General features: G+C 45.9%; 8 protein-coding genes across 8 annotated transcripts; 2 read left to right on the forward strand and 6 right to left on the reverse strand.

The window, feature by feature from the left end:
- Window positions 1-1,415: 1,415 nt before the first annotated feature.
- Window positions 1,416-2,135, reverse strand: GGS22DRAFT_184965 (uncharacterized protein; the record flags this gene model as incomplete). Its single annotated transcript, XM_047964253.1, has 2 exons — window positions 1,416-1,830; window positions 1,891-2,135. 2 exons carry the CDS (start codon window positions 2,133-2,135, stop codon window positions 1,416-1,418), a joined length of 660 nt encoding a protein of 219 aa, XP_047823221.1.
- A 1,099-nt stretch (window positions 2,136-3,234) lies between these two features.
- GGS22DRAFT_184966 (NAD(P)-binding protein) lies at window positions 3,235-4,254 on the reverse strand (the record flags this gene model as incomplete). Its single annotated transcript, XM_047964254.1, has 2 exons — window positions 3,235-4,097; window positions 4,182-4,254. The coding sequence occupies 2 exons, from the start codon at window positions 4,252-4,254 to the stop codon at window positions 3,235-3,237; spliced, it is 936 nt and encodes a 311-aa protein (XP_047823222.1).
- A 514-nt stretch (window positions 4,255-4,768) lies between these two features.
- On the reverse strand, window positions 4,769-6,761 carry GGS22DRAFT_70547 (uncharacterized protein). Its single transcript, XM_047967861.1, has 6 exons — window positions 6,421-6,761; window positions 5,990-6,362; window positions 5,803-5,920; window positions 5,672-5,739; window positions 5,580-5,610; window positions 4,769-5,518 (listed from the first exon to the last, which is right to left on the reverse strand). The coding sequence occupies exons 1-6, from the start codon at window positions 6,640-6,642 to the stop codon at window positions 5,080-5,082; spliced, it is 1,251 nt and encodes a 416-aa protein (XP_047823223.1). The 5' UTR covers window positions 6,643-6,761; the 3' UTR covers window positions 4,769-5,079.
- A 1,245-nt stretch (window positions 6,762-8,006) lies between these two features.
- Window positions 8,007-8,644, reverse strand: GGS22DRAFT_184968 (uncharacterized protein; the record flags this gene model as incomplete). The annotated part of the gene is made up of 2 exons (XM_047964255.1): window positions 8,007-8,537; window positions 8,591-8,644. 2 exons carry the CDS (start codon window positions 8,642-8,644, stop codon window positions 8,007-8,009), a joined length of 585 nt encoding a protein of 194 aa, XP_047823224.1.
- Window positions 8,402-10,382, reverse strand: GGS22DRAFT_153770 (BCS1 N terminal-domain-containing protein). Its single transcript, XM_047959917.1, has 2 exons — window positions 8,601-10,382; window positions 8,402-8,528 (listed from the first exon to the last, which is right to left on the reverse strand). The coding sequence occupies exon 1, from the start codon at window positions 10,351-10,353 to the stop codon at window positions 8,998-9,000; it is 1,356 nt and encodes a 451-aa protein (XP_047823225.1). The 5' UTR covers window positions 10,354-10,382; the 3' UTR covers window positions 8,402-8,528; window positions 8,601-8,997.
- A 260-nt stretch (window positions 10,383-10,642) lies between these two features.
- GGS22DRAFT_196939 (uncharacterized protein) lies at window positions 10,643-11,017 on the forward strand (the record flags this gene model as incomplete). Its single annotated transcript, XM_047965911.1, has 2 exons — window positions 10,643-10,822; window positions 10,875-11,017. Exons 1-2 carry the CDS (start codon window positions 10,759-10,761, stop codon window positions 11,015-11,017), a joined length of 207 nt encoding a protein of 68 aa, XP_047823226.1. The 5' UTR covers window positions 10,643-10,758.
- A 1,486-nt stretch (window positions 11,018-12,503) lies between these two features.
- GGS22DRAFT_184971 (uncharacterized protein) lies at window positions 12,504-13,762 on the forward strand (the record flags this gene model as incomplete). The annotated part of the gene is made up of 5 exons (XM_047964256.1): window positions 12,504-12,616; window positions 12,671-12,844; window positions 12,910-13,300; window positions 13,362-13,569; window positions 13,635-13,762. 5 exons carry the CDS (start codon window positions 12,504-12,506, stop codon window positions 13,760-13,762), a joined length of 1,014 nt encoding a protein of 337 aa, XP_047823227.1.
- Window positions 13,763-13,895: 133 nt separating this feature from the next.
- Window positions 13,896-15,500, reverse strand: GGS22DRAFT_70572 (uncharacterized protein). Its single transcript, XM_047967862.1, has 3 exons — window positions 14,581-15,500; window positions 14,399-14,517; window positions 13,896-14,335 (listed from the first exon to the last, which is right to left on the reverse strand). The coding sequence occupies exons 1-3, from the start codon at window positions 14,884-14,886 to the stop codon at window positions 14,254-14,256; spliced, it is 507 nt and encodes a 168-aa protein (XP_047823228.1). The 5' UTR covers window positions 14,887-15,500; the 3' UTR covers window positions 13,896-14,253.
- Window positions 15,501-15,878: the final 378 nt, after the last annotated feature.

A 15,878-nucleotide genomic window follows, 5' to 3' on the forward strand; every position in this document is an offset into this window, starting at 1 on the left:
TGACAAAATTGTTTAAAGGAGAAATAAGTTTTCCGAGAAAAGTATTTCTTGGGAAGAATGTTTCTGAAGGTAAGGAAAAGGTTTATCGGAAGTAGCAGATTAAATGTTTTGATGTGTGCACGATAGAATAGGAGGTGGTGGAAATGGGCAGAAAATAAGTAGATGCCTGGTTGACTCATCGTTGATGGTTTCTTTACTTGAACTATAGGAAGGTACGAAACGAGTGTACGCGTTAACGGTACGAAGTTCTCGTCGCGTGACAGCCATTATATTGAAAATATCTCCTGAATTATAGTATTAGATGATGATGGTATTTAGGCCTCATTATGATTAATTAGCCATGGAAATGATTTGTTTTATTCGAGTCCATTGGGCCAAACGTGTTTATACATTTAATCATCACATAATAAGCGATCTTATGCCATATAGTACAGATAATGAAAAGGAAAGCAAATGGCTCCTAGGTGTAGCTCCTGATGTGAAGGTCGGATTACCGCTATATATATCTAACGAGCTACAAACATACCAGATTGCCCATCCGACTTTATGGCGATTAACAACCAATGGAAGATCAAGAATATCGTAACATCTTGGAACGTTTTCATAGCCTCAAATTTTGAGAAAGCAATCACGGGTCTGATCTTATGATTGCCCTATATTTGCCAGGGTTTCATATCAACGTATTCACATACGATATAATCTAGGATAATCTTTTAAGAATGGTGATTATTTCCATGTTTCCGTTCATCTCTGTCCATTTCTTCTCTGCACAATGAGGATCTATCTACTAGGTATATATGTACTGCCTCTAATCCGAACAGAACAACAGCTCAATGACGACTGTTCATTGCCTATTCAATGTATTAGCTACCTATCTTTATCTACAATTTCCAAGCGACCATAAGATCATATTCTTAATGCTGTGTTTCGGCAGCTGTCGTAAACTACCGTAAATAACCACACACCTAGCCATTATCCCATACCAATGCGATATCTACCGGTCTCTTGCCCTAGAGCATCTTTTCACTTGCCCTAAAGACCATTCCACTACCAAGCGCCCATTCTATACAGAGCTACTTCATTTCTACAGACATTTAAAGCACGAGAGATCATAGCTAGGATCTCATTTACATATCATCTTTGGTCTTACGTCATATTGTGACTCTGTGGTATTAATCCCATTATAATCCTGAGGAAACGATCTGGATTAACAGTCGTTTCCTCTAATGGATGTTAGGGCTAAAAGAAAAAAACGAGAGAAAAAAGAAAACAGAACTATGCCGAAGAAAGACAAGGTCGTCGCCCAATGCTCCAAGGCACCTGAAACCCATGTCCCTATTCTCAGAAAAACAAAGTGTGGCGCGTAGGTAATCCGTTCGTTACCCTACATTGTGCCTAGTGGAAACAAGACCAGCTCAAAAAATACCCTTCGCGACATAGTTAAGCGTTTCAAAACGCACAGTCGCGCAGTGGATAATGTCCTGGGTGGAAGGCGTATTATCGGTTCGGATGATCTTTGCTACGATCTGACTCAAAGCTTCGTGCTTGAGAGGTAGTACTCGTAGCATGAGAGAGTCGTCCTCGCTCAGCTCGGCACCCGCCTCGGTAGCCCATCGTTGAACGCGGCAGCGAAGTTCGCTAGAGTTCATGGATGCCCCGAGGATAATCACAAGGAGTTGGTTACAGTTGAGTGACTCCGTTCGTTTCACCCTTGACTTGCCCGAATGAACGTCAGACTTCACGTGATCATCGATGAAGTCCGAGCAGGACTTCATGTTCTGCTCGAAAAGGTCGTTCGTAGTTGCGTCCGATGTCATGGACGTGGAGGAGCTAGAAATTATGTTAGCATGGAAACATAAATATCCCGAGCACATTCAAGGAGATACATACTCTTTTTTTCCACCCTTGTCGGACTTAGTATCCTGATCATTGGACTCCTGGGGTTTGGGAAACATCATGTTAAGAAACACGTTAAATGCACCCTCTGCCCGGTGCGGTGGTTGAGGCGGAGCCTCAGTGTTGATGCTGTTGAAGGGCTGACCCCAGGGGTTATCGTCGGGCTCAGATGAGCTCGTGGTATTACCGAACCAACGAGCATTGAAGAATCCGGTGGAGTGGTTCTGACCAGAAGTCATTGTTGCGTTGTATGAATGCAGCAATGTGTTGAATTATAGGAAAAATGCAACAGGTTGCTTGTACAAAATGCAAAAGTACAAGTTGTGTTGTAATAAGTGTGTAGCGTGTCGTATGCTTTTCTGTAGTCAAGTTTGTACAAAATGGAAATTGTCAAAATTGTTGAAGAGAAAAGAAAAAACAAATGAAATTAACTTGTGGGGGATGAATTACATATAGACTTCCACAGGCAGCAGAATCAGCCAGCTTTTTTATTGAGCATTTGGATGACTCATGGAAAGTGTAGATACCTAGATACAAGGGGTGCACAAATACCAAAAAAGATTAAGGTTTCGTTGCTATGCGACAAGATGAGTGTGAATAGCTTCCGATTTACCAAACAACTGTACAATCAGCCAATTATTTCAGTTTGTTTTAAGGCCAGGGCCCACTCTCCGTAGCAACACCCTCTAATCAAACCAATCAGGTTTAAGAAATCTATCTTTAGTTACATACATGTATGTATGTACTGCCTACTATAGGTAGGTACTTTAAACAGTACCTAGGTACCTAGGCAGTATATTTTGGATACTTATTCCGAAAAGGGGGAAATTGTCAACATGTACCTGGTACTTGCCTTTTTTATAACAATTCACCACGTAAACTTCAAAGCTATGACCTCCCAACAAGGAATCGAAATAGTTAAGCGTACATTATACTGATTAGCAGACCGAAACCGTAAAATATGAATATACCATCCAATTCAAACGGTAGGAGACCTGTTGGCGACTGGCCTTAGCGCAGGTACACCGCGTTCCCTACGCGACAATAATCTAGATCGCCCGATAGAAACTCAAGATTTCCATTTCTATCCAGTCCATATCAAAATCACTGATCTATTTGACATCCAAATACCTTCTATCCCCCACCCCCCTCCCTTCAGGGTATCCTAGATAAATCGTATCCAAAGTCAGGGGTTAATAACGTGGTCTCCTTAGCTACTTTTCGAACATACTTGAACACTCACTGTTGGAAACGATGTCGACCAAGCCCCCCCCAGATTAGCCAGGCAGTCTCTTCTAGTCTGCATGCGTGCCTGCGATGGCTGGCAGTATCATGTTATCATAGGTACGCCTTGATCTCTTTCTCCGTCCAATCCCAAAGCTTCTCAGCCAAGTTCTGATTGAGAGCATGTGAGTTCAGCTGATCTTCCGAATTAATCCCTACCGGTTCGTAAAAGTTTCCTGATACGATTTTATCCTTAGGAGCGCCAACCGCCCATACCTGATTCCAAGGACCTTGTTCCAGTGTCTGAGACTGGCCCATCGTCCCAAGCCAGACTACAGACTTGTTCTTGAGCGACAAGCCGCTGATGAGATTCGTTGGTGTGGTACCTGGGTGTATGGCGACGGTTGTGATGGACGGGTAGCGACGGGCCAGCTCGCGGGCGTATAGAATATTAGCTAACTTGCTTTGGCCGTACCGTTGCCACGGGCCCAAGATCCAATAATCCTGAGTAGTCCTCAGCTCATCGAATACAATCCCGTCCTGTCGGGGCGCCATGACGAAACCCACACTAGCCAGCGAAATGATACGCACATCAGCTCCCGGTAGTGCGGCCGTCTTCTCAAGTAGAGGCAACAACTTCCGAATCATTAGGGCGTGTCCTATGTGATTGGTACCGAACTGCACTTCATAGCCGTCTTTTGTCAATCCTGGAGACGTGGCCATGATGCCGGCATTCGCCATAAGAACATCGAGACGAGACTCTCGCTCGAGAAGATACCCGGCCGCCTCCTTTACCGACGATAGATTGGTAAGATCACATTTGATGAAATGAATTTCCGCCTTGCTTTCAGGTGTTTCGCGTCGAATGTCCCGAATGACATTATTGGCCGCCTCAGAATTGCGACCGGTGATGTAGATACGCGATGGGTTGCGTTTTGCCAAGAGACCGACCGACGATGCGCCCAAACCAGCTGTGCCTGTCTAGGAGTATCAATACCGTGCATCTACTATCTTCCCTCTATTCGAATGCCTGAAAAAGGTGAAGGGTGTGGAATTCTTACCTCCAGTGACCAATATAACCTTGCCCGTCAAGTCAGGGACGTCTCTTTCCAGGTCAAAATCTAGCACAACCATGATGATATGATGATGTGCTAGATACGAGCTTCCTATGGTCCGAACCGAAGGGATAATGGTATCTCTAGAGTAGCGAAGGACTTGTAGCAAAACATCAACATCAATTAATCTAGCTACATGGACTTTTACCACCAAAGACTCGATTAGAATTGAGATTGGGAGACTGTCGTCTCCCAAAAGCCTCTTGTAGCGCAAATGCGGCATGCCAAGGCACACTTTCAGGGGTACCTACCAGGCCTTAATGTCTCCGAGCGGCGCAGCCAGCCCAATTCCAATGCTGGCTGATTATCTCCGATGGAAGCCGTCGACTTCCCCAGACATAGCACATCTTCCAAAGCTCTCGAGCGTTTCCTAGACTTAGCCGCCGCTGAAGAATCATTCCCGTCATAGACTTAGAATCTCATACAGCTCAGTGGATACTAATATTATTACCACTTGCCAACGAAGAATTTGCTCTAATTTCACCAATCCCCTACACAAGCTTCCCGAGCCATTTGATAACTTAATGATACGTTTCCGTTCGGCTGGTCGGGTGAATAAGTATTACGAGAAAGTTGCTCGAAATTTTCGACAATGTCCACGACACAGAGACCATTTATGTACCCCTATTTCTGCTTACTAAGCTAATTAATCCTAGAAATCCTCCACTCCCTGAATCTTCCAGAAAAAATCTTTTGGGGTATAAACATCAACGATGATGTAAGGGTATGAAGTTCAATCATGAAACCGATTCTAGTTGCGTATATCTCCTCGATGTCTTCCATTTCGTGCCCCCCTCACGTCGTACTGACCCTTCGGTAACCACCACGTGCGCGAAATCTTGTTTCAGGCGTAATATTTGCTATCCGCTTCAATGGGGGGCGTTTCATTCGCTACTTCTCGAACTTCGCTCTGGTCCAAGTGTGATTGGATGTGTGACTGTTGCGACTCTTGGTAGGTAATCGAAACCGTTATGTCCTTCCTTATTCCGACCGAACTCTCTCTGTTACCACTCTCCCCCAAGACGCCTGGTTGATGCGTGTTACGCGGAAGCTCCAGTTGGCTATCGTCGCCACCGATTCCAGTGGCAAGTGAGGGCTCTTGGAGTGATGTGAAACGTCCATGACTCTCTCCAGACATGTTTTCCTGAGCCCTCTTCCGTGACAGGAAAGTGTTAAGATGGTAAGCACGGTCACTTTGGCTCTGTTTCGTTGTTCGTGGTGTATTTAAAATTGGTTTTATGGTAGGTATTGAGACAGCAATGAGCACGACGTTGCCTTCGATACTATTGAAGATATTAACACACACCACGAATTCGTAAGGAGGATAGGGGGTGAAGCACATACGTCCACCATATCGTGAGGATCGCCATATTGTCTGTGGTTATATAATTCTTTAGCATCGGTCGATGGCGTCGAGACTCGTGCTTTCAACTTACAACTTCGATCTAATATTCCATCTATCTCTTTTAGATATACGGTTTTGGCAATTGCCGCGACCATAGCACTATTATTACGACGGTTAGTAAATTCTTCATAGAACACATCATCTATGTGGGAGAAAACTGACAAAATTCCCAGCCCCATGATCGCAGTCAAAAAGGCCTTCTGCTTCCAATGCATCTTTAGATTCCAGAAGAGGGAACAAGGGAAAACGGCCAGTACCAAGTCGGACAGAGCACATATCGCTATGACTAGTTAGCACCTCAGCTTGTCCGAAAGCAGGATGGTTTCCTGTGGTTAGGGCTGTCCCATACAGCCTTGGAGATAACCTGCGTATACCTGTGTATATGCGGGCCAACACTTCGCCTCAATTCTCTTATCCCAGAACCCCTGAACGGGCTTGCATTGTGCGTATATGATGATAACCGTCCCAACATCGGCTATAAATTGCGCACATATCACTACCCACAGTAGTCTCCTTCTTGCTTTCGATGGCGGCGTGAGATTCAATAGTAAAAATGCAAAAGAAATGCGGCCGAATCCGGGGGACATGATAGCAGGGCAGTAACAAAAGAACACCCATTTATCATAATTCCTCTTTTCGTCGTCGCGAAGGTCTTGAATGTGCCTCCCCAGTCCCCAGGAAGATGCAAATGTGAGAAAGACACTATTCAGCACAATGAATATCTAAATTGGGACTCTGTGAGCTACTAGATACTCCGGAAGTTGTTACTGGGTTACATACCAATGTGATAATTATGATATAGTCGTCGAGGCTGAGCTTCCCCCTGAACGTTAATCGGACATAGAATCGTACGGCGAAAATTGACACCGATATGGCAGCTAATATCCATGCGAAAGCGATAACCACAGGTCCCAGGCCTCCCACCACGGAGCTCCTGGGTTCAATAGCATCTCGTGCGCCCACTAAAGTTGTAATCCAATCTTCACCGCCATTGAAGAGCATCGTTAGGTTCGTGTAGTCGGGCAAATATATCGAGATTTAGGAGACCTTTTCATAAACTGGAACAGCGAAGTCATGTCGATATGTCAAAACATACTAATTGTAACATATAACTGATGTAGAACTGTGATACTGCGAAGGGAAAAAGCAACTCTAAAGATCTATTAAGCATCTGAGACAATACGTTCTAGAAATCCTCAGACTGATGCATTTAATATGGAGTAGATCCTGGCAGGCCGCCTTACGTGTATTTTAATTTGCATCGGCCTGTGAAAAGAATGTCTTGGGCACTTGACTTTCCTACTCTGGATGGCCATATATGCGTGTTACAATCCCTTTGATGAGCTATTGGACATAAGTAAATCCGTGTTGTATCACTTAAGGTTACGTGCGTCTCTGACATGCGATCGGATTCTACGGAGGCGTTGACGAACTGGTTGCACGCCAATATGTCTTGCATTGACCGAGTGCTTATGGCGATCCCAGGAAGCCACCAGACTCTATTGTACGACATGAAGAGCCCTACGAATATTATTGGGGGAGTATTCTCTGATTGGCGTCGCCGACTTGCCGTAATTGGTACAGAAAAGAAAAGCTTTCTTTTGAATGTCCGATTGGTCTGCAGCCTCATACTTACATGATCCTATCTGCCGTACACCCCAGACATTGTCTCGCAACTCCATGCCTGCATACCTACTTAGGTACATGAGGGAATTCATCTCATTCAAGTGTAGGGCCGAATTATCATAAAGTTGAAGAAGGCTGTCGAGCTGTCCGTATAGTGAGATTAAGTAAGGGATAATTCGACCAAGGCTTATACATATCGCACTGCCCACCATTACATCAAGAAGAAAATTTCGAGCTGAAAACCAGCTGGCCACAAGCAAAACTACGCAGCCTATCATCTATATATTATAGGAGAACCAATCTCATATTGGACAGCCTGCTTTTACTGAGCTGCCAAGTAAAACCCTTAAGTGGTATGCGGATATTAGCCCGATCGATTTTACACCCATTTTGATATTGCGATGCTGTCGATGATGTGTCGTTCGGATAAAGCCCCCAACCCCCCTGAATTCTCCATGAATAGGAGCTGAGAGTAAGTGACTTAAATCCATCGGATGATCGGCATTAGGGGACTTAAGATTGGCGTATGAACGATGCAACCCACCCAATTGTGTTGATTACCTATTGTTAAAGGTTTCACATTCTCCATTATAAAGCCAAGTTTAAATACTTCTCGAGACAGTGGTCATATTTTGCTTTTTGGTAGAAAGGTAATCATCAAGGACTTTCGACAAGAAACCGGATGACAACCTCATGTGGAAATGAATGACGTGGATTCCCTTATAATAACTCTGCTCTGCCTAATCGGGATGTGGTAGAGGCCCGTTCCAGTCATGAACAATGGCCATTCTGATAGAATATTCGCCCTTCCTCATCAATACCTTCTTAACAAAATGTCGCTGACCATCCTTCAAGGCAAAGCCCCAAACATACTCTGCAGTCCAACCACCCCTCGCATTTAGTATGTAGATGTACACATGGTCCCACGTAGTGGCGCTCGCATCTTCAAGCCAATCCTGGGTTAAATAAGGGTCGATCAAGCCACCGCCGAAGCTCGCTAGCTTGGGACACCTAAAATCGATCCAATGCGCGCGAACGCGCTGGGAACCTTGGGCTGTAGACGACTCGCGGCCATCTAGTATATATGGGTCAATGTCGAATTCAAAGCCACCGGATATTGTTGAGGAAATTTTGATCCGAGTACATCCTTTTTCGTCGCTCGTTTGTGTGACTCTGTTAGTAATAGTAACGAGTGACAGGAACTTCCGGAGAGCCCATGGCATTCCCTGGAGCTTGTAACACGGCTCTGCGTCATCTGAGAGGTACTTGCTCTGCACGAGATTGTTAGATTCTGCCATTACCCGTGAGGGGGGGGGATACTTACAACCACCCAGATGCCACTGAGGTTGTGCATCGTCACGGCGCTCGGTGCAGCCATAGCTTCGGAAATCGAGCTGCGAAAGCAGATAATCGTAAATTCGTAGCATCGGATATGCGCCCGATGTGTAAGATAGGCAGCTGCAGAGGTGCATCGCGTCCTTTTCTTATTTTGCGATTCGGATCTCGGAAGGGCTGTGCATAACAGCGCCACCAAATCCATGGATTACATTCCTTCAGACCGGCATTTGACGACTGATCATCTCGGGGAAAGAGCCTACAAAAAGAAACTCACGGACTTCATCTAAAAAAGACTGAATGGGATTAAGTTGAATTTTCGTAAAATTTGTCAATAGACGGGGTATCTTATATATCACATATAAATGTTGTACAGATGATGTATACTTGGGCGGCCTACTTCTCTGCTTCCAACTTTGGTGGGATGAGATGCTCAGCCATATTGATCGCGCCCTCCATATCATTCTTGTTGAATAAGAAGAGTCCTTGAATAGCAGCAGTGCTCGTACGAGATACTGGCTCCCCATCCTTGGCCTCGCGGAAGAGCCCTAGCTGATCAAGCCGATTCAAAAATCTCTCCCGGTGAATGCCATCAACATCCACGTCACCGTAGAACCTATCCCACATCTGGACAGCCTGGAATTTTGTAGCTTCACCTATGCGAACCATCATGTCAACTCGGCCTGGCCGGATCAGAGCGGGATCTAGAAGTTCAACATGATTCGTAGTGAGGAAAGCAATGCGCTCCTCCCCAGCGGACAACCCGTCTAAAGCATTCAGCAGTCCAGAAAATGTGACTGTCCCGCCAGTATACCCATCTGTATCGCGTTTCCGCCTATTAACGAATGCAGAATCGGCGTCTTCCAACAAGAGAATAGTCCGTTCAGGCAGTTTAGTGAGGAGAAAAGCAAGCTTATCATCCGTCACTCCAATTTCGCTTAGGTTAACCATAGCAACACTGAAGTCCAGCTCGCCCGCTAATGCTTGAATGAACGAACTCTTGCCACTGCCAGGAGGTCCATAAAGGAGATAGCCCCTGCGATACGGGATTCCACGATCGACATACCACTGCCGTCGCGCAAGGAAGTCTTTTGCGTCATTTACGATATCTTCTTTGACTCCCTGGTCTAGGATCACGCTGCCTAGTGGTCGCTTCCTTCGAGGCTCACCTAATGGGACCCAATCGAAGTTCCTCACGGAGTATACCACAGTCTTTCCCTCATTCGCCTGCAGTGCCAGAGCTCTCGCTTCGGTGAAGACGTCCTCGAAGATATGTCGATGCGCGTATAAAGTAGTAAGTTCCACCGTCTCGTGCGGTTCACCCGTATTCGTCCTTGCTGTTGCCTGCTTTTCCCTATTCACAGCGATATACGCATGTTTGTATTTCACGATATGTCGGCCATATCCAGGCTGCAAGAAGAAGCTTGCTCTTGTAGGGCCGTTCGGAGTCGCACTAGTGGTCGTCGTAACGGATAGCTTGTTGATACGGGTCAGTCTTTTCGCTAGAAAAGAAGTTTGTTCGCGGGGTTGCGACAGCCAGGCAAGGATCCAGGGATATGAGGGGTCTTGTCTACTAATCTCAACATTGACAAGCATGCGGCGTCGAATCATTCCACCAGCAGAGATTGCGCCGCGACGAGCAAATGCCAAGATAGCCCCAAGAGAGGCGAGGCCGAAGCCTCCGGCGAAAACGGGATTGTCGAGCAGTGCATTGAGGTTGAGGATTGACTGCGTTCCCGCAGACTCCGACATGACGCTGCTGAGAAGCTTGAAATGCGATCGACGAATTTTCGAAAAATTAAATTGTCAATTCAAAGATTCTATGCTGACTAAACAAGTGACTAAGCCGATGACTAAGCCCTTGTATGGTATATATGCATGGAAAATAATTATGTAAGCTTTAGTCATTACTTACCTAATATCTCTCTTCAATGCATATTAGGTAATACTATCTTTTTTCTTGCTTTGTCATCGTAATTAGTCAGGAATTATGAGATCATCGAGATGGAAGTATCATTATGACAACAACTCTTCATGAACACTACTAAAATCTTTTATACATGACTCACTATACACTCCCATACGTCTTGTATTCTTCACCGGTGAATTGGAATCTATGTCATAATATCTCAATATTCAAGACAATAAATATTCATAATGAGTGAACAGGCAAAGAAGAAGTTTATGAGTGCCGTCGAGAAAACTCGCGCCCCTGCTGATGGTGAGTGGCCTTTGGAACTCACGTACAGGATTCACGGTTAATATTATGGCAGAAAAATCAGCGCCGGCAGGTATCAAGATTCAATCGACTACAGGAGGTGATAACCCGAAGGCTGGAGGATCATCCTTCAGACCCATCGCCAAAGGCGAAACAAATTCGTCGAATTACGTTCCTGCTGAAGGTCCGTCAACCTGAGATTACATTTGGTAAAACAACGAGTAGAAATCTCGAACCAGAAAGCACGCCACATAAACACATGTAAATTGGGGGCCTATATCGATCGGTCTTTTGGAATATGTACATATCTCCTACCATTATCAATCCCGAGGAGGGAACTCGGGCCGATGAGTTTTATTGCTTCTCTCAAGATCTCGATCATGAAAAACTTTTCTAAAACATCTAAACTTGTTAACAGGTCTTTTCTGTTGAAGTATTCTGACCTACTAGGTATTGAGGACTCCGCGAGATTCTATCGTAGAACATTACGCCACCAACGAGAGGATCACGGCGTCTTCTCGGAATCATGGCTATATACATCATCATAAACTCACCAATCCTTATTTTCCACAACAGATACTAGTTCTTTTTGCATCTAGCTCTTCTAGCATATAACGGCAGAATACCCATCTATATTTCTGTACTCAAGACGTCATCATTACCTAGAATTTGGAATTATCGACCAGATTTCTCAGGTTCTATAGGCCTCTGGTAATCTTTATCCTCTTGAAGCGCAGATTAATTAGGTGAAATTCCAGCACTGGGCCGTCTTGTTGAAAATTTCATGCTGGGCATGGTCCCGTGGATTTGCACATGTTTCTTGCCCCTGACCAATATGTATAATGCCTGTCACGTAGAAAACAGCCGGCACTTCAGTGATGTGTTCCCACAATTCGTGATCTCGCGCTAATACATACCTACTAGGTTCTATAAATCTAGACGTTTCCTAGGTCTTTTCTACCGTCTCAGCCAATTAGTATGGGTTCTCATGGTTAGACTCCTACCAATTAGGCAGGACATGTCAGGGATAAGTAACAAAGCGTAACATTGACTATGGAAATGGTAATTAAATTCGGATAGCTCCGGCTTCTAGGTATTTCAATATGCCTTGCCGTGTTTATCCTCCTCGTTTTTACACATACTTGCCCATGGGCCATGAAGTAGATATGCTGAGGCGTTGCTTCTAGGTAACTTCAAGTGCAAGGTAAATACGTACATGGACTCTTGTTTCTACTATTCAATTACTTCTGATAGCAAAGACTCTTAACTGACTATAGCTCTTATCTACCTATTAATTCAGCTTCTTTGGGGTTGTATACCAGACAGGACTCACGGTCAGCCTCCGGCAAAAATCAATTTGGCTAAATGACAGTCGCATTCCACACTTAATCTCAGAACCGCCAACGATTCGTTGATATATTTATAACACAATCGGTCCAGAGGATTCAATTTCCTGGGATATACCCCAGACCTCGAAAGACCACATGGCTGAGTGGAACGTGGGATCGTCGGCAATTGAGGCCGTCTGGGCTCAGATGAACCCATCGACACAGGATGGGACATATAACTTCCCGGTTATCCCTACCCTTACCTTTCCAGAGTTTCCCGAAGCCTTGAGGCGATTTTAAAAGCATTCGGCATCGACAACATTCGATACTGTGTTTCATAGCCTGTCAACATCAAAATGCAGTTGAGGAATTTGGCTCTCCTGGCCACCGCGGGCATCGCGCCTAGCGTCAATGCTGCTGCGACTCTTCGATTCTCGTGTTCGCAGCTCGTCGTCGAACGTCTAGATCCGTAAGCTAGTATCATACATCAGCTATAATCGGTGGTTTTCTAACATATTCCTAGTCTCGTTAACCCTGGAGAGAACCCGTCGCCCCATCTTCACCAGGTCGTTGGAGGAAATGCCTTCAATGTTTCTATGGACCCTACCGTACACGATTTGCCCACAACGGCAACATGTACATCGTGTACACCAGTTGAGGATTTCTCCAACTACTGGACTGCTGTTCTCTTCTTCAAGTATGATGCACCTGGCTTCCCCCTTTTCCGCCCTTATCGATAAGAGTACTAACAGCGCCATTCAGGGCACGAAACGGAACATTACACCGCGTAAACACCTTCGGAAACGAGCTCGGTTTCACACAAGCCAAGGGCGGCCAGACCGTCTACTACCTGTCGTCCGGCAAGGTCACCGCCTTCAAGCCCGGTTTCCGCATGACAGTCGGAGACCCAAGCATCCGAACTGCGGATGAGTTAAACAAGAGATACAAGTACATGGACTTTACCTGCCTGCAATCGTCCATGACCCGAGGTGGCCAGACAACCCACTTCCCCACCGGGACATGCGCGGCCGGTATCATGGTCTCCATCCGCTTCCCGACTTGCTGGGACGGCAAAAACGTCGACAGCCCGGACCACCAGAGCCACGTCGCCTACCCCAACGGCAATGCTTGCCCGTCTACTCACCCCGTTACAGTAAGAACACACATATATCCACCCGAGTAATTCCACAAACTAATCAAACGCGTTCCCACAGGTTCCACAAGTCTTCTACGAGACCTACTGGGACACCCGTCCCTTCAACAACAAAGCAGAATGGCCAGCCGACGGATCGCAGCCCTTCGTCTGGTCCTTCGGCGACAAGACCGGGTACGGAATCCACGGCGACTACGTCTTCGGCTGGAAGGGCGATGCGCTCCAAAGAGCTATGGACGCTAACTGCAACTCTGACCTCTTCGCCAACCGTAAGTTAAATGCATCCCTGAGTAGATCAATGACTATCTTACTAAGAACATCTGTCCGATATCAGGAATCAACTGCGCCACTCTTAAGACCCAATCGCTCGAGCAGGCGAACCAGTGCCTTAAGACCAAGACCGTCACTGAGAATCTCGACGGCTGGCTTACTGAGCTTCCTGGCGGCATGCCCATCAACTGAAAGATTTCCTAACCTAAGTCGGGGTTGCATTTGAGGGGTATGGGGAGTGCTTTGAGGAAGCGAGGGTAGCATTTTGATTTCGTTAATGCGAGAAATTCCGTACAGCTTTATACTTACCTACCTAATTACCAGACTTTTTGACATGAGTAGCTGAATAGAGTAAGACTTCAAAATTTGAGCGAGATCCTTCGTTGTGCCTTCGCTTCTAATGACAAGAAAGAAATATTTTTGATTGTTTGTTGGAAAGGGGTGAAAAGGGGCTACTGACTAAGCGGAACTTGAACTTTATTTCCTCGACATTCAAATATTCCTATACCACTCCTACAACGATAAAATAGCCAGCGCGGTTACAAGTGTCTATATTCAACTATCCTTGAGCCCCCCGACTTGTTATAAACATTTTATCCTCAGATCACGAAGCTGGCTCCGATAATCCATTCTCTCCGTAGCCCCGAGTGATACCCGGCAACCGGAAATCGTGTTGAGCCCGATTAACAAGTAGAGGCACTGTTATGGGTAGATATGATAACCGAGAGACCACTGTCTCCGTGTCCCGTGCAGGAGCCGCCAGAGCTATTCAAAATTTGGTAAGTCAGCAATATGTACTTGACATTGATATGGAATTTGAATACTAACCACTGCGGGTTGCTACTCTCGCTCGGGCAACACTGGCCCTTTACGTAGCCGGCACCCCATCCCATCTCCCAATGAGAAACGTGGGTGTTTTCAAAGACGTATTGGTTGTACGTGCAAACCTATATCCAGCCAGTTAGTCCACTATCATCCCTCAACCCTTCGGAAAATATGTCAAGTCTCACCACAGCGGTACCAAGAGACCAACCCGCGGCACTCCCAGCCGGCATGTAATCGGTCTTCCCATCGTTCTGCAAGCTCGAGATAAGGGCGTCCATGTCACCCTGGTTGTACGGGTAACCAGAGGCGCAGCTGTCACGCTTTGAGATCGCATCTCCGTTCTTGCTGGCCTGGAGCTCGGCATAGTATCGAGTCTCGTTGAACGGCACAGTGGGGAGCTTCTTGATCTCGTAGACAGTGTCGGTGGGCATACCAGTGGCGATCTGGAGCAGAGATGCCAAGGGGGCGAGGAACAAGAGGTTGAACTGCATGTTGACTGATTTCTTTGGAAGAAAGGGTTGAAGATGTTTGATAGTCTGGAAGATGGAGGAAGTTGTGTGTGATTTCTGTATCCAAAATCTTGACTTCAAGAGGAGGCTTCTCTACTATATATAGTAGTTCTTGGGCGCAACAGAGCGGGAATAGCGTGTTCACTCTCGCTCAACCGTCGCTATTGCCCTCGCCCGAATGGCTCTATTTCCATCGATTCCATGTCCAGTTTAGGGCGGTGGCACTCCATATCACGACCAGCCATAGGAGTATCGTGTCACGAGTCATTCACACGCAGCCTAATCAGCCCAATATGGTGTGAATAGCTTCGCTGTCGAACCATTCAAGAGCAGGACCGATATCCGAAGAATGTCCACTTTCGGGCCATGAAGCTTTGCTGTAGAGGAGCTTATAAAGCGGCATTGAAAGCTAGAGGAGACCCTATAGGTTCCCAACCTCCAGAGCCAAGACCATGACAGCTTTAATAATTGGCATGGAAATTTTCAGCGCTGGTAAGCTGACAAAACATTGATCCAAAGCTGAATGCCCTGAACGAGGTGACCAATAGCAGGCCGTCGCCAAGATTAAGCCTCATATAGCTTCTCAATGACTATTGGTATAGAATTCAATCTAGCGGTAGTTGTCAGAAGAGCATGCATAGGTTGTTGCATGACGTCTGAGGTGAGTTAATGACATTGCATAACCCGCTCAACTGACCAACCCCAAAACTCCGAACCAAATATCTCAGATCTGTTGACAACATTCGATCCACCACGGCAGGTGGTTTTAGGATTAACTAACTCTTTCCCTCGGAGCTATATGGTGAGAAAACAACACCAGGCCACGATATCCGTCGGGTATAATCGGTCCACTAATTATTAATCGACTTGCATGACGAATAATATAGGTAGGTAGGTACCTACCTAGGTTAGCCATTGGAAAGGGAATCCATTGAATGATTGTTATAATTTGCGACACAATACAGAGTCGGTCT

The sequence above is a fragment of the Annulohypoxylon maeteangense genome (genome assembly GCF_022496945.1).
Source record: "Annulohypoxylon maeteangense strain CBS 123835 unplaced genomic scaffold GGS22scaffold_2, whole genome shotgun sequence".
NCBI lineage: Eukaryota > Fungi > Ascomycota > Sordariomycetes > Xylariales > Hypoxylaceae > Annulohypoxylon > Annulohypoxylon maeteangense.

What these genes read in the sequence shown, in the direction of transcription:
- GGS22DRAFT_70572 (XM_047967862.1), bottom strand. Translation starts at nt 14,886, where the DNA reads ATGCAGTTCAACCTCTTGTTCCTCGCCCCCTTGGCATCTCTGCTCCAG. An exon ending in GGTCTCTTGGTACCGCTGTG is followed by an intron (nt 14,518 to 14,580) that starts GTGAGACTTGAC and finishes GGCTGGATATAG; the next exon opens with GTTTGCACGTACAACCAATA. An exon ending in GAGAGTAGCAACCCGCAGTG is followed by an intron (nt 14,336 to 14,398) that starts GTTAGTATTCAA and finishes AATTTTGAATAG; the next exon opens with CTCTGGCGGCTCCTGCACGG.
- GGS22DRAFT_70547 (XM_047967861.1), bottom strand. Translation starts at nt 6,642, where the DNA reads ATGCTCTTCAATGGCGGTGAAGATTGGATTACAACTTTAGTGGGCGCA. An exon ending in ATCATGGGGCTGGGAATTTT is followed by an intron (nt 5,740 to 5,802) that starts GTCAGTTTTCTC and finishes TCGTAATAATAG; the next exon opens with TGCTATGGTCGCGGCAATTG. An exon ending in TGGAATATTAGATCGAAGTT is followed by an intron (nt 5,611 to 5,671) that starts GTAAGTTGAAAG and finishes ATATAACCACAG; the next exon opens with ACAATATGGCGATCCTCACG.
- GGS22DRAFT_153770 (XM_047959917.1), bottom strand. Translation starts at nt 10,353, where the DNA reads ATGTCGGAGTCTGCGGGAACGCAGTCAATCCTCAACCTCAATGCACTG.